Source organism: Bos mutus, chromosome 5 (genome assembly GCF_027580195.1).
Source record: "Bos mutus isolate GX-2022 chromosome 5, NWIPB_WYAK_1.1, whole genome shotgun sequence".
Classification (NCBI taxonomy): Eukaryota; Metazoa; Chordata; class Mammalia; order Artiodactyla; family Bovidae; genus Bos; species Bos mutus.
This window is the reverse complement of record NC_091621.1, coordinates 104,719,864-104,734,340: the sequence shown is the minus strand read 5'-3', so window position 1 is coordinate 104,734,340 and position 14,477 is coordinate 104,719,864. Positions and strand designations below refer to the sequence as shown.

At 56.1% G+C, this 14,477-nt stretch overlaps 1 protein-coding gene across 1 annotated transcript in view; it reads right to left on the bottom strand.

Moving 5' to 3' along the window:
- The window catches only part of PHF21B (PHD finger protein 21B), an 86,244-nt gene extending 72,648 nt beyond the window's left edge, over positions 1-13,596 (bottom strand). The window contains exons 1-2 of the mRNA XM_070370074.1: positions 13,135-13,596; positions 12,182-12,247 (exon numbers count right to left, since the gene is read on the bottom strand). Of these exons, the coding sequence (XP_070226175.1) occupies positions 12,182-12,247; positions 13,135-13,188 (120 nt within the window). The 5' untranslated portion in view covers positions 13,189-13,596. The remainder of the gene's footprint in view (positions 1-12,181; positions 12,248-13,134) is intronic.
- Positions 13,597-14,477: the final 881 nt, after the last annotated feature.

Here is a 14,477-nt window from a genome sequence, read left to right as displayed (position 1 = left end):
TGACTCAGGGCTGAAGTTTCAGCTGGGAGAAGGGGGCTTGGGGAGGCACCCTGCAAAGGCCTCATGGTCTCGCCTACCCTACGCTTTACGCCATCAGACCACGTCTGGGGGACTCATGCCCTCAATCTCTACCAAATCCCAAGTTTCGGGCCCAATCCCAGCTGTGGACACACACAAATCCCAGCTTTGTCCACGGAGACAAAGCGCAACTCGGGGCTTCTGTGCCCACAAAAAGCCACAGGTGCCCGGCTACTTACCCAGGCAGTATCGTCTCGGGGACACCACCAGATTCCTGCTTCTCATATGACTGTTAATATCCTGTTGATAACATCTCCCTCTAACAGCTGTCCCACTACAGGCGGGAATCGCACCCAGCACGCAAGACACGTGCCCTCACGACCCTCAGAACAGCCCTGCCCGGGAAGCAGCATCACCTCCATTTTAAACCAAGAACCCAGACAACCGGCTCTTCCTAGGCTACTGGGGGCTGATGACCACTCAACCCTGAACAAAAAAAAGAAAAATATCCCCCGTGGATATACTTCTTTCTGCTGCGCTTTAACAAGACCAACACAGATGCCAAGCAAAAAAAAAAAAAAAAACTAAAAGCAAATGCAGCCCATCTGAGACCTCAGGGACGCCCGCTGGTGGCACTCAGAGGTCATCAGGGGAAGGAAGCCGCATCAGCAATTTCTCACCACACTCAGGAAACTGCAACACTCGGGAAACAATAAGTAATGAACCCAAAGGGTGGGGGCTACCCAACTCAAGGAAGCATGTTCGTTCCCTTGGAGAACAGAGGCCATTTCAAAACGAGAAGATGCCTCCCCCTTAACAAACAACAGCAATAATATTAAGAAGAAAAACTGAAGCAGCCAAGCAGGGAGGGGCTCAGGCCACAGCAGGATGAGAGGGCAAGGCTGCAGGTGAATTCGCTTCGGGGTCAAGTCCAAACCTCCCGCCATGGACTCAGCTTCTCCACTGCAGAGACCCCTCTCTGCAGCCAGCCTGCCCCAGGCTCCCCACCCAGGTGCCCGGCCCCTCCAACGTTCCACGACCTTCCACCGCAGCGTGAAGCTCCCACTCGTCATCACCAATGGCTGAGAACTTGCGGGCGGTTCCCTCTGACGTCCTAACTCCGTTTTCTTTTACCGGGACCTGCGCCCAGGCATGGCATGACTTCAAACTCTTCGTATGCAGAGCCAGAAGGGCTGTCCAGCATAGGGGCTAAGACTGTGAGGCCACGGTGACGCCGAGCTGACCCTTGGTCCTCCACTTGCCAGCTGTGTGACCTCGACTGGCCACTCAACCTCTCTGGGCTTCCGCCACCTCCCAAACAAAAAGGCAGGACCCCCTAAAGGGCGGGGCGAATAGGGACCCAGTTGGTCAATGGAGGCCACTGGCAGGGCTTTGCCCAGGGTCAGCATCAGATGGGAAAGCTGTGACCTGTGACACCCAGGTCCCAGTTGTTGAAGACTCGCCACGGCCACAGCTTGACGTCTCGTGCCATTTAATCCTGGCGGGTGCTGCGTCCGGGCTTCCAGAGCACTCCCCACACGCCAGCACGCGGCTGCCTCCCACGCTGAGCTGCTGTTATTTCATTTTACAGCCCTCGAAGCGCGGAGCTGGGTTTACAACTCCAGCCTGCCCGTTGTAGAGCCTGCGTTCAACCCGTTTCTTACACGCCTCTCGGAGACAAAGCTGAAAGCCTTGTGAGGACTTCCCTGGCAGTCCAGGGCTTAAGATTCCGCGCTTCCACTGCAGGGGGCACAGGTTCGATCCCTGGTTAGAGAACTAAGATCCCGCAGGCCACCGGGTGGCAAAAACAACAAACAAACAAAGCCTCCTTAGTGGGATGAAAGAGACTCAGAGACTGCAAGGAAAACCAAATCCAGGGTCCTATTTCCTTAAAAGCTATAAATTCCAAACAGGGTAGCGGAGGTGAACAGTAGCTGCCCTCCTCCCCAGAAAGCTGCCTGTTTCCCCAAATTCCTCCCATGTCCGGGGCAAGGGTCTCAGAGCACAAGTCAACACACAACCCTCAAACTCCCCATGTGTGACCTGAGACGCTGCCCCTGTGGAAGGGCCCCCACCATGAGCGCGGCCCTGTGATGGGTTTTAACGGGCAGACCAGGCGGCGGCCACGTTCAGCATCACTCACATGAGTGGGGTGAAAACCTGCAGCGAGCCCGCGATTTGGTCCTGGAAAGACAGAGGCGCTGGAGAAAAACACTTGCTAAACCACAGAGCTGATCATCGTAGCCAGCAGCTCTAATGAGGCATCGTGGGATTACCAAAGTTATTATCAGAGTCATCACGGTGAAAAAAATTCCAAGTTAATTGAAATCAATGGTACCGTTTCGACAGCAGGTGTTTTAAGAGGCTCACGCATCAAAGTCGACTCCCTGGACTGCGAGAGAAGAGGCACCGCCATCGTCCACCTCCACGAGGAGTGGTGAGCAGCAACGCCCCGAAGGAGGACCAGCAACAGAGTGAAGGCTCCAGCCCCGCAGGCACAGGGTAGGGTGTGGCAGGTGTGTCCTGGGGCCACCAAGGCCGCCAACTCGTCCTGAGTCATTTCAGTCATTTCCAACTCTCTGCAACCCCTTGGACTGTAGCCCCCCAGGCTCCTCTGTCCATGCGATTCTCCAGGCAAGACTACTGGAGTGGGTTGCCATGCCCTCCTCCAGGAGATCTTCCCAACCCGGAGATCAAACCCAGGTCTCCTGGCAAGAATACTGGAGCGGGTTGTCATTTCCTTCTCCAGGGGATCTTCCGGACCCACGTCTCTTACGCCTCCTGCATCAGCAGGTGGGTTCTTTACCACTAGCGCCACCGCAGCCAACACATGTCTCTTCCAATCAACCCCTTCACTCTGCTTGGTGGTTTAGATACACTTGCTCATCTATGATCTGGACTCAACAACCCGGCGAGGCAGCTTCAACCACTGCACCCGCTTCACAGAGGACGCACGAGGACCTGCTGGAAGCTACTCCGCCGGAGGCAGGGGGCTGGGAGAGGAACTCTGGTGTCACCTCCAGCCCTGCTCTCCCGGCCACGCCGTGTTCTACTCCAGAGGCAGGGGGCCAACTAGAGGCGGGGCAGGGGCTGAAACAGAGGGCACCCTCTTGGGGCCCCCAGCCATCTGACCTTGGGGAGCTGCCCTTCTCTGACCTGTGCCGCAGGGAAAACCCACCTACCCAGCCTGAGCCAAGTCATGAGATGACCCCGACATCACATCGTATGTATCAAAGAGGTGTCGGAACAGGCTCACTGGAGAACACGGGTGCGGGCCACAGCCGGGTGCTGGGTGTGCGATCGGACTCTTGCTTCTCGCAGACTCGGACGTCACCTTCTCAGGGCGACCCCGGGCACCTCATCACAGCACATCGCCACTGGCTGAGCCCGCTGCGAAGGCTCTCCTGTGCAGAGAGCTCATGGGACAGGTCACGGGGGTTACATCTGTCTCCCCAACTACCTGTGAAACTGGTGGGAGCAGAGACCCAGTGAAACAAGTTTGGAAGGGTGAAGCCTCACACCATGAGATGTCGCTGTTACTAACAACATCACCCCCGCACCCCCACCAGGCAGGGGCTTGTGAAATGCTTGTGGAATTAAACCGAGCTGTTTCCAAGAGGTGCCCAGCACACAATGTCAAGGGTAACAAGCAAGCGTAGCATGCTCAGGAGCATGCCCACGAAGCATGTTTCTCCGTGTTACACACGCTGCGTGGGCACAGACTGCAGCCTACGAACACCCCGGAGCCCGTGCTGCTCTGGTCCACGTGCCCGGAGCGGGCAGAAGAGGGGTCACGGTCTACGAGCCTCACACCTGTGCTGCAAAGTTTCCCCCCAACAAGGAGGGGTTGCTTTTACACTAAAAACTTTGTGAAAAACAGAACTCTCCCTGAACTCCTAATGTTATAGAAATGATAGGAAGAATATTAACTGCTGCCTCCCTCAGTAAGATTCTACTTTAGCGGGAGAAAGGTAAATTATTTTTCTTCAACAAATCCTTCCTTTCATGTTTGTAATATAATCCTGGACAAATGATCAACTGATTTTATATACACTGCATAGACACCGTGCACATTTACCGGCACAGATCAATATGACCCCTGAACAATGCGGGTTTGAACCGCACAGGTCCACTTGCACACATACCTTTTTCACTAGTAAATACTGCAGTCCCACATGATCCACAGCTAGTTGAACCCAAGGATACCGAGTCCCTGTCTTATGTGGAGGACTGACTATATGCACAGTGTCTGCATGGAGGGTCATCACCTCTGACCCCCTTGTTGTTCAAGGGTCAACTACACTATTCCTTATTATACAATTTATAGTCTAAATAAGATCAGTAATAAAAGTGCAACCATGTGTTATGTACACACATACACACTTTTCTTCCTTAAACCAACTGAGCAGAGTTGCCCCAAGTCACCTTCTAGAAGCTTCTAGAAACGTCCCCCACTCATTTCTCAGCTGTAAGGAGCTCTGCGGAAGGCAGGAGGAGAAGGGTCAGCACACTGCCCCCTGCCTTTAAGCCTGTCATGTGCCGGTCACCCAAGTCCAACAGCCTCCTCTCCACATCACACATGGGTGTCACTGTCCCTGCAAGAACCTCCCACACACGTGACAGACACCAGGGAGCTCGTTCGGCCGGCCGGGCCACACAGGGAGTGAGTTCAGCCCTCCTTCACCCTCCTCCCAACCTCCCTCGTGGCTCAGATGGTAAAGTATCTGCCCACAATGCAAGAGACCTGGGTTCGATCAGGAAGATCCCCTGGAGAAGTGATCGGCAACCCACTCCAGTATTCTTGCCTGGAGAATCCCATGGACCGAGGAGCCCAGGGGGCTATAGTTCATAGGGTCGCAAAGAGTCGGACACAACTCAGCGACTAACACACTTTCTCCCTCCCCCTCCTCCTAAGCTGCCCTAAAGCCCAGGTTATCTCCCAGACCTGGCACACAACCCAGGAGCTTTGCTCGGTGGCGTTCAGTGTCTTCCTGGCTCCAGCCCCAGCCTGCCCTCTCTGCTGTCTGCCTGTCTCTCTCTCTTCCATGCTTCAACTGCTGGAAACTCGCCAACACCTGCAGGTCTCCTTGGGCCATTAGCCCTCAGCTGGGACACCAGCTCCTCCCGAACATGACCCCAGGCTTCCTGGAAGCCCCTTCTCCCCTAGGAAGCTGTCTCTCATCTCCAGGGGCCTGCACAGCATGGTTTTCACAGAATTTTCTGGAATTCCCTTGACACATGGTCATCTATACATCACTCTCTTGTGAGGTTTCCGAGACCAGAGGAGCTGCTAGTCTTACTTCTGTGCTGCTCATTCCAAATGCAGGATTTTAAAAATCTGTTTACTGCACGCCTACAGAGGACAACTCCTGGGACTCCTCTGGGGCTGGTTGCTGGTCCCGCCAACCCGCACACCCATCTTCTTAGTCAACTGCCCGTTCCACCAACACGCATCCAGCACCACAAGGCACTGCTCTCAGAACCTGGGGGAGGGGCGGAGAGCACGGCCCCCACCCCTCAGGGAGCTTCCGGTCTAGCAGGGACAGTGCACTTCCATGAAAAGATGAAGACGGTAATGGCCGGTGGTCTCCAGAGCAGAAGATGCTCGTGGTACCCGAGGCCCCCTGCTGCAGAGCAGCCCAGGAGCAGCACTGTGGGGGGCGCAGAGCAGGTGAGGGTCCCAGCGTGGCGGCTGAGCAGGGGCGCAGGGCCAGCCCCCCACAGAGCAGCGGGAAACCACCAGAAGGGCTTCCACAAGGAGCACTGTGGTCTCGATCCAGTTTCAAGACGCTAACAGTAATGGAGGATGAACCAGAGAGGCACAAGGAAATGTAGCGCACTGTTCCCAAGAGCCCGGGGGAAACCACCCAAGTGCCCATGAGCTGGTGAATGGGCCCAGGGCGAGATCTCCTGTACGATGGAAGGTCATTCAGACATAAGAAGGAACCAAGTCCTACGTGCTACAACTTGGGTGGAAACATTCTGCTCGGTGAAAGCAGCCCAACAGACAAAACCACACGATGTGACTCCACTCATGCGCAAGTGCAGAACAGGCAACTCTACAGCGACAGAAAGCAGACCTGCAGACAGAGAGTGAATGAGCGGACGCCTGCGGCCTGGTGCGGCGATGGGAGGGGTGAGACCCAGAGGCTTTCTCACTGACAGGATGAAAACGTTCTAAACATTTTTCCTTAGTTTTCATTAGAGTATAGTTGATCCGCAACATTCTGTTAGCCTCTGCTGTGCAGCAAAGTGAATCAGTTATGCTGCTTTTGTGGTTCAGTCGTCGCTAAGCCGTCTCCAACTCTTGTGACCCCGTGGACGGTAGCCCACCAGGCTCCTCTGTCCATGGGATTTCCCAGGCTAGAATACTGGAGTGACTTGCCATTTCCTTCTCTAGGGGATCTTCCCAACACAGGGATGGAACTCACATCTCCTGCACTGGCAGGCGGATTCTTTACCAACTGAGCCACCTGGGAATCAGTTATATACATATACTCGCTTTTTTTCAGATTCTTTCCTCACACAGGTCACCACAGAGCACTGAGTAGAGTTCCCTGTGCTACGCAGTAGGTCCTGATTAGTTATCTGTTTTACACATACACTTCCCTCTCTGGTAACCATAAGTTTGTTTTCTGCATCTGTGACTCTATTTCTGTTCTGTAAAGAAGTTCATTTGCACCAATTTTTTAGATTCCACATATAAGCAACATCATATATGTGTCTTTCTACTGATTTTTCAGTATGACGATCTCTAGGTCCATCTGCGTTGTTCCAAGAGGCATTATTTTGTTCTTAGAGACATCACTTTACCAACAAAGGTCCATCTAGTCAAATCTATGGTTTTTCCAGCAGTCATGTATGGATGTGAGAGTTGGACCATGAAGAAGGCTGGGCGCCAAACAATCACTGCTTTTGAACTGCAGTGCTAGAGAAGACTCTTGAGAGTCCTTTGGATAGCGAGGAGATCAAACCAGTCAAACCTAAGGGAAATCAACCCTGAAAATTCACTGGAAGGACTGATGCTGAGGCTGAAGCTCCAATACTTTGGCCACCTGATGCAAAGAGCCACTGGAAAAGACCATGGTGCTGGGAAAGATTGAAGGCAGGAGGACAAAGCAGCAACAGAGAATGAGATGGTTGGATGGTACCACTGACTCAATGGACACGAGTTTGAGCAAGCTCCGGGTGATAGGGATGGACGGGGAGCCTGGTGTGCTGCAGTCCATGGGGTCGCAGAGAGTCAGACACGACTTGGCTGCCAAATAACAACGGCTGGGTAATACCCTGAAGTAATACTCTGGCCACCTGATACGAAGAGCTGGCTCACTGAGAAAGACCCTGATGCTGGGTAAGACTGAAGGCAAAAGGAGAAGGGGGTGGCAGAGGGTGAGATGGTCAGATAGCAACACCAACTCAATGGACATGCGTTTGAGCAAACTCTGGGAGATAGTCGAGGACAAAAGGAGCCTGGTGTGCTGCAGTGCATGTGATCGAAAAGAATCTAACATAACTGAGAGACTGAACAACAATATTCTGAAAATATTCTAAAACTGATGGTGGTGATGGGCTGCAAATAACTGTAAAGGTATAAAAAATACTTAACTGTACACTTTAAATGGGTGAAGTACGCAATATCTGAATTCTATTTCAATAATGTTTTTTAAGTGGATGCAGTGAGAAGGCTACTGCAATCTTCCAGTTAAGGGATAATGGGGGAGGGACCAGAGGGGTGGACAGATGCAGGGGAAGAGAGACTACAGGAAAACTCGGCTTGGATAGAAGTGTGGGTCCTAGAGACTGGCTGTGGAGGGGGTTGAGGGGGGAGTAAGGGGTCACAGCCAAGCAGGGGGCACTTGGGGAAAGCCAGGACTGAGCCCCTGCTGTCTCAACCCTGTGCTCGTTTCCAGACTAAGAAAGATGGAGACGGCATCAGTTTTCTCCTTCCCATGTAAAGGTGCTATTTGAAGAATGACATCTTGAACTCTAGGTGAGGAAGACTGACATTTAGCCTCCTGGATTCGCGCAGACTCGGGGTCAGAACCTGAAGAATGGAGCATCCTTTAATGGAAGGGTTGAAAGCAACTGGGAAGCATTCAGAATAGACCCACCCTGCAGTTCTGTTCGGCGAACGCTTCCACCGTGGGACCCTTGGGTGTCCACCGGAGCTAGTGAATCACAGTGAAGGCGTGCTTCAGCGCCTGAGCGAATGCCACACACATCATACCTTTCAAGAAGACATATTTTTATTGCTGCGCTTGAGGACAGCCCCTCGGAATCCAGAGTTCATCAAATCGATGCATCGGGCAGCATGCAAGGCCCCAAGTTCACTGGGCAGTGGAGTGGGGGGGGGAGGGGAGTCTCTCTGCCAGACCAGCACGCCCTGCAGTTCATACCGGAGGTCTTCTCACTCCAAGGTGAAGCTGAACTTGCATGAAGATGCCTGCTTCACATGGTGTTTAAGTGTTGTGCTGAGAACTCCAAAGAGGAAGGAAAAAAAAAAAAAAACCCTGTGGTATTTATGATGGGCCTGTTATTTACACGGAAGTGCTTGACAATTTAGATAAAAATGTTACTGCCTCTCTGCATGTGCTGCAAATTCATGGCGTAAAACCACTGGAGCAACTAATGGAGTCTTCACACATCATATCTTGTTAAAGACGAGGGGTCCTTCCTCCACGGGGGTCACAGCCCAGTGGTGGGGGGGCCACCCCCGGAATGCAGCCTGACCACCGAGGGCTGCTGACCACTTTTTTTAAAAAAGAAAAAACATGAACTCTGTTTTCAAATAGCCTGGCTATCAAGGGCTACTGACCAACTCCTACAGCTTCCTCTTTAAAAAAAAAAAAAAAAAAAAAGTGAACTCTGTTTTCAAACAGCAAGGTCCTACAGATGCTGGTTTCCCATTTATCCCCTGGTCCAGCCATGGTGGAAGAAACGCTGGACACTAACACACAATTTCTCTCTACTTCTGACCAACGAACAACTATCTACTCCTAGGAGTCCTGGAAAAACATCTCCAAGCCCTCGTCCGTGTTTCCAGAAGTAACTGAAAAAAATTCCAGTGCCAAGGGCACAAATGGGAAATTGATGGCTAGGCACCAAAAGATATTACTCGCTGCTATTGTATTTCTAACAAATGTGGATAATGAGGTCATTCGTCCATTTTACTATGCAGTTCATCACCTTCACGGGTGCACTTTTAATTGAAACTTAACCTTTATATGCCATCGTCCAAGCAGCAGCAGGACAGAAACACATCTCCGCAGGGGAAGATGGTGTGAGTTTTCCCCCCAAGCAAATCTCTCAAGCAACACTACTTTACTTTTCTGTTGAGTTGAAAGCAAACTCTGAAACACTACTGGCTTTTTCAGCTCAGATCATCCATTCCAGCTCCTTAGGCAGGTGCTGGGATAACCAAGCAGAGCCCATCACCCCTCTTGGAGAGACCCCCAGTGCAGCCCTTAATCACCTCCAAGGGCTCATTCCTCCGACCCTTTCCCCAGCCAAGCTGCCAATCTCCACCAAACTCTCCCAAGGAGACAGAGGTGAGTAAATGTTAAGTCTACCAACTCATTTCATAGGTGACCTCTGAAAGATTCCACCGCGGAGCTCGGGAGAGCCGAGGCAGCTTTATTAGCATGCTGCACCACGGCCCCAGCTCCCTCCCTCCCTCTTTTATGAGCCCCTGCTATATAAAATGCCACAAAGGAGAAAGGAAAAACAACACGCTCACAGTGACAAACACAAGTTCCGATGGCCAGGACAAACGCCGGCCGCTCCCCAGACGTTATTTTTAGTCATCTCAGAGGGAAATATTTTTAAAAGGTCAGGGAACAAAAGTTTTCCTTGTTCTCTTTCTTCCTTTTTTTAAACACACACTCACACACACAAAAAAGATGGAGGTACATTCCGTTCAGCAGCATCCTTCTCCGAGTCCAGATTTAAAGGCAAAGGCAGAACGGAGTAGGACGGCTCCTCCCCGCACCCCCCCGCCCCCACCAGCGGCACCCGCAACCTTCAAACACGATTTTCCAATGTTTCTCTCCCCGGCCTCATCTAAATTCAGGCATGACAGATAATAAATAGCTACTCATTTACTATCATCATAAAAATTTAAACAGCCTGGAAATAGTTGCTACAATACAGAAAGGAGCAAACCTAAGCTCCGAAAAGCCACTCCAAATAGTACAACTATTGCCACGTATTGTACAAGCACACATAAAGAGACATTGTTGCGAGGAGAGCTGCCGGCTCAGTGGAATTTTCTCTTTTAAATCTTCTACTCGGAGCAGAAGAGTCAACAACTTGCCGTTTTACCCAGTGGGGAAAAAAAAGGGAGCTTAGGAACCCTCAGCTATCACAAGGTACGAGATTTGGTGATGGATTTTTTTTTTTTTAAGTATCTGATTTGATTTCACACAGTGATTAAACATCTTTGTGCTCAGCGCAGAAGGGTCTCCCAACCCCTCCCCCTCCAAAAATGGCATCAAAGCAATCAAAATGGTAATGCCGGGCCTGGGTCCCCTCCCCCCGCCCCGCGAACTCCCCGACTTCGCCGGAGCCGCGCGCCAGGCGCCCCCCCCCGCCCCCCCCTCCTCAGACGGGAATGGAAGCTTCCACTCCCGGGCGGGGGGGCCGCGGCACCGCGGGAAAGGGGTTAACGCGTTCGTCCCCACCCGCGCGTCCAGCCCGACGCCCCCGACCAGGCGCCGACCCGCGGCCACAGCCGTCTTTCTTTCCGCAGCCCCCGGCCCCCTCCTCCTCTTCTGCATGCCCCCCTTCCACCACTTTGCAACTTTAAAAAGACTCGAAACGCACACCCGGCCTCCGAGTTCTCCCTCGCCGGGGTCGCCGCCAACCCCCGCCAGCCACGTCCACGTCTCTCCCCTACACCGACCATCCCTCCGGGGAGGCGGGGGGCTTCGGATCCGGCCCGCCCCCGACCCGGAGTTGAGGGAGCGAGAAGGGGACCGGATCCGCGGGCGGGGGCGGGGGCGGGGGTGGGCGCGGTCCAAGTTTGAGGCTGACGCCGGCGGCCGGCATTCCGAAGGAAGCGCGATCGAAGGCCCGTGGGGCGGGAGGGGGGGCTCTGCGAGGCGGGGCGGGGGGAGCGGGCCCGCGGGGCGGACAGAGGGAGGAGAGGAGGGGGCCGCGGGGACGGAGCCGGCGCCCCCGCCCCCGCCAGCCTCGGAGCCCCGAGAGCGCCATTGGCTGCGCAGCTCAAAGTTCTCGGCTTGGGAAAGGGGCGGGGGTGCAAGTGTGGGGAGGGGGCGTGGGGGGAGGGGCGCGGAGGGGGAGGGGCGGGAGCGGGGAGGGAGAGGGGGCGGGGCGCGCGGCCGGCCGCGCTCCGGCGGCGGCGGCGGCGGCGGCCTCTGTTCGCGGTGCTGAAACCCCTCCAGCGCTGAGCTCCGCTCAACTAAGTCACAATGGACAACTTTTCCTCACCAAGGGGGCCGGGAGGGGTGGGCTGCCGGGCCCCCGTCCCCATCCCCATGGCGAGCAGCTCCTCGAGGGCCCCAGTGGACACCCGGTGCCCGGAGACCCAAAGTTGGGCAGAACCGGGGGGTCCCGGGGGCGCCTTTCTTTTGTTCCCCGGGAGCTGGCTGGCGTCAGGTTCCGAGAATAAAAGTGATGCCGGAGAAGTGGGAGGGGAGGGGGGAGCCCGGAGGAAGAACGATTTCTTTAAATTAAGATTTGTGCCGTAAAGCTCCCCCCCCGCAAAAAAAACCCACTTCCAAGGAGTTTGGTGTCCAGGCTCGAATGACCACCCCCTCTCTCCGCACCCTGACGCCCGCGGGAGGCCGGGGACGGGGGCGGTTGGGGGGGGGACACCGAGCGGGAGAAATGTCCACATTCCAAAAACATGTCCACCAACTCAAAATGGACGCCGGGCTGCTCGCCGCCTTTTAAGGGCAGCTTCTCTCCTTCGGCCACGGCGGGAGCCGCGCTGCCCCCCGCTTCGGCCTCCAAGACCCTGGCCTCTTCTTCCCAGAAGCAGGGGGTGGGCGGGTAACTTTGAAGATCGCAGAGACTCCTTTGGGAGTCTGAGCGCGCGGCGCCGAGGCCAGCACTTTTTAGGGTGCTACCCAAGTGCCCGGCTACCCCTCCTAGTCCCCCCACCCCGCCACCCCGGACGGGGGCCCGGCTCCGGCTCGCTTACTTGTTTGTCGCTGAGCGCGGCGATCCGCGGTTGCCGCTCGTGCAGCTGTTTCTTGAGGTCGCCGTTCTGCGGAAACACGGAGGCGCGGGCTCAGGCCAGCCGCCCCGGGGTGGGGGGGGGGTCCAGTGTGCCCGGGGCTCCGCGGGGCCGCCGCCCCCTCCCCGCCCGAGTTCCCCGGGCCGCGTCCCGCACGCGAGGCGGCCGGGCAGTGCCGCGCGGGGCCGCTTACCTGTGGCTGCCGCCTCATCGGGGCAGCTCGCGGGGCGGGGCGGGGGCCGCGGCCACCCGGCGGCGCGCCCCGAGCCGTGCAAGTTTGCAGGCCCGGGTGCGTGTGCGAGGGAGTGTGAGTGTGTGCCGGGGGGAGGGGGGAGGAACAAAGAGCCAAGTAAACACGGCGAGTCCGTGTCGAGCAAAGCTCATAAATATTCAAGTCGCGTCCTAATCTCCCCAACACATACACACACACGCGCGCGCGCGCGCGCGCGCCGCAACACCGCCCGGGCTCCGGCCGCCGAGCCGCTGCTCGCCCAAGCAACTATCGCCAAAACTACTTTCGCAAACTGTACAGCATTGCACCTGGGGGGTGGGGGCGGAGGGAGTGGGCGTACACACTCACACTCACACACACACACAACCGGGCAAGCGCACGCAGGGGGCCCTCTCCCGGGACCCTCGTCCTGCAGATCCTGCCCGAGAAAGAGAAGACACTGGGTTCGGGTCCCAAGCGCCCCCGATCCCTCAAACTGTGCTGGACTGCACGAAACGGAGGGGGGCGGCGCAGAGGGGAAGCCCAAAGGGGAGTCCGTTCATGTACACACTCCCCCGATCCCTGGGGCAGCAGGCTTAAAGGAGGGGGCCTCTCCAGCTCTGCGCGCCCTGCGACGAAGAAGAGGACGCCGGGCTCCGGACCCCGAACCCCGGGCCCCCGAGGCCAGCAGCCCCCGACCGCCTACCTGGTGGCGCGCAAGTTCCACGGCGAGCGCCTCGGGCCGGCTCTGCAGCTCCATCTCGGCAACTTGGGCAGCACTTTGCGCTCACTTTGGCCCCGGCTCCCGGGGAGTTGCGCTGCTCCGCGGGGGTCCGGGCGGACGCGAGCGGATCGGGTCTCCTCGGATGGTGCGGGGGTCGCCGGGGGTGGACACGAGCCCCCTCCCCCACGGCCGAAAAGGGAGGGAGGGGGGTCTGGAGACTGGGGGGAAAGGCGGCCGCGCGCCCCCTCAACTCCTCAGGCAGCCCGGCAAGTTGCTCCGAGTTCCCGGGCTGCGGGCGCGGCCCGGCGCATGGCCCCCCCGACCCCCGGCCCCGGCGCCGGGAGCCCCCGCGCAGCCCCCGCGCGAGCTGCCAGGAGGCAGGGACTATATTTCCTCCGGCGCGCGCCTGGATCTCGCTGGGGCCTCGGCAAAGTTGTGCCTCGGCACGATGCTAATTCGGGCAGTGCCCGGATGCAGCGGGCCGGGGCGGCGGGGGGCGGGGCCCGAACACGAGCCCGCCCCTGCACGGCTCCGCCCACTGGCCTCGCCCCGCCCCCAGCCGCCCCTACCCCGCCCCGCCCGCGCTTGCGCACTGCCGCCCCGCCGCGACCCGGCGCCGGGATCGCAGAACAAAAGTGGCTCCTGGCGGCTCCCCGGGCCGCTCCTCTTCTTCTCCGCCCCCACCTCCAGCCAAACCTGCGGGAAACGGGACGCCCACCATGTCATCCCGGGGTCGGGGACACTTTCCGATGGGACGGGAGATGGCCCACTTTCCCATTCCTGGTCTCCTCTGGCTCTCGCCTCATCCCTCTTTGCCCGTCTTTTCCTACTTCATTTAAGTTGTCTTCCATCCACTCCTGCCCCCTGTACATTAAGCGCGGCCACTCTGGAGATTAATTTAGTCATGTCTCCACCGCCTGATAGCCACCGTGTTGTTTAAACAGTCTGAAAATTGATCTCTTGACTGTGCCTTTAATGATTTTTTTTTTACACTCACAATTAAACTCTCAACAGATGTCACTGGAATTTTTTAAGACTGGTGTTAAAATTCGTAGACGTGCCCGGTCAATGTGACATGAAACAATTACAACCACAGCTGCGTAGATCGCATTTTAGAACTCCCAGCCCCGCAGCCAGGAGGTTGACGTCTCTGAGTGGACACAGCATCGTGGAGTTACCATCTTCATCAATTAACGTTGGAAACCTTTGTGTCGTGTTGGTAGCATCCTACTATGTTTGGGAGAAGCTGGGGAGAAATGGTGCAACCATATTACTCAAACTAAACTGTTAAACGTTTACACTGATGAATTACTGTAGGTTCGGAT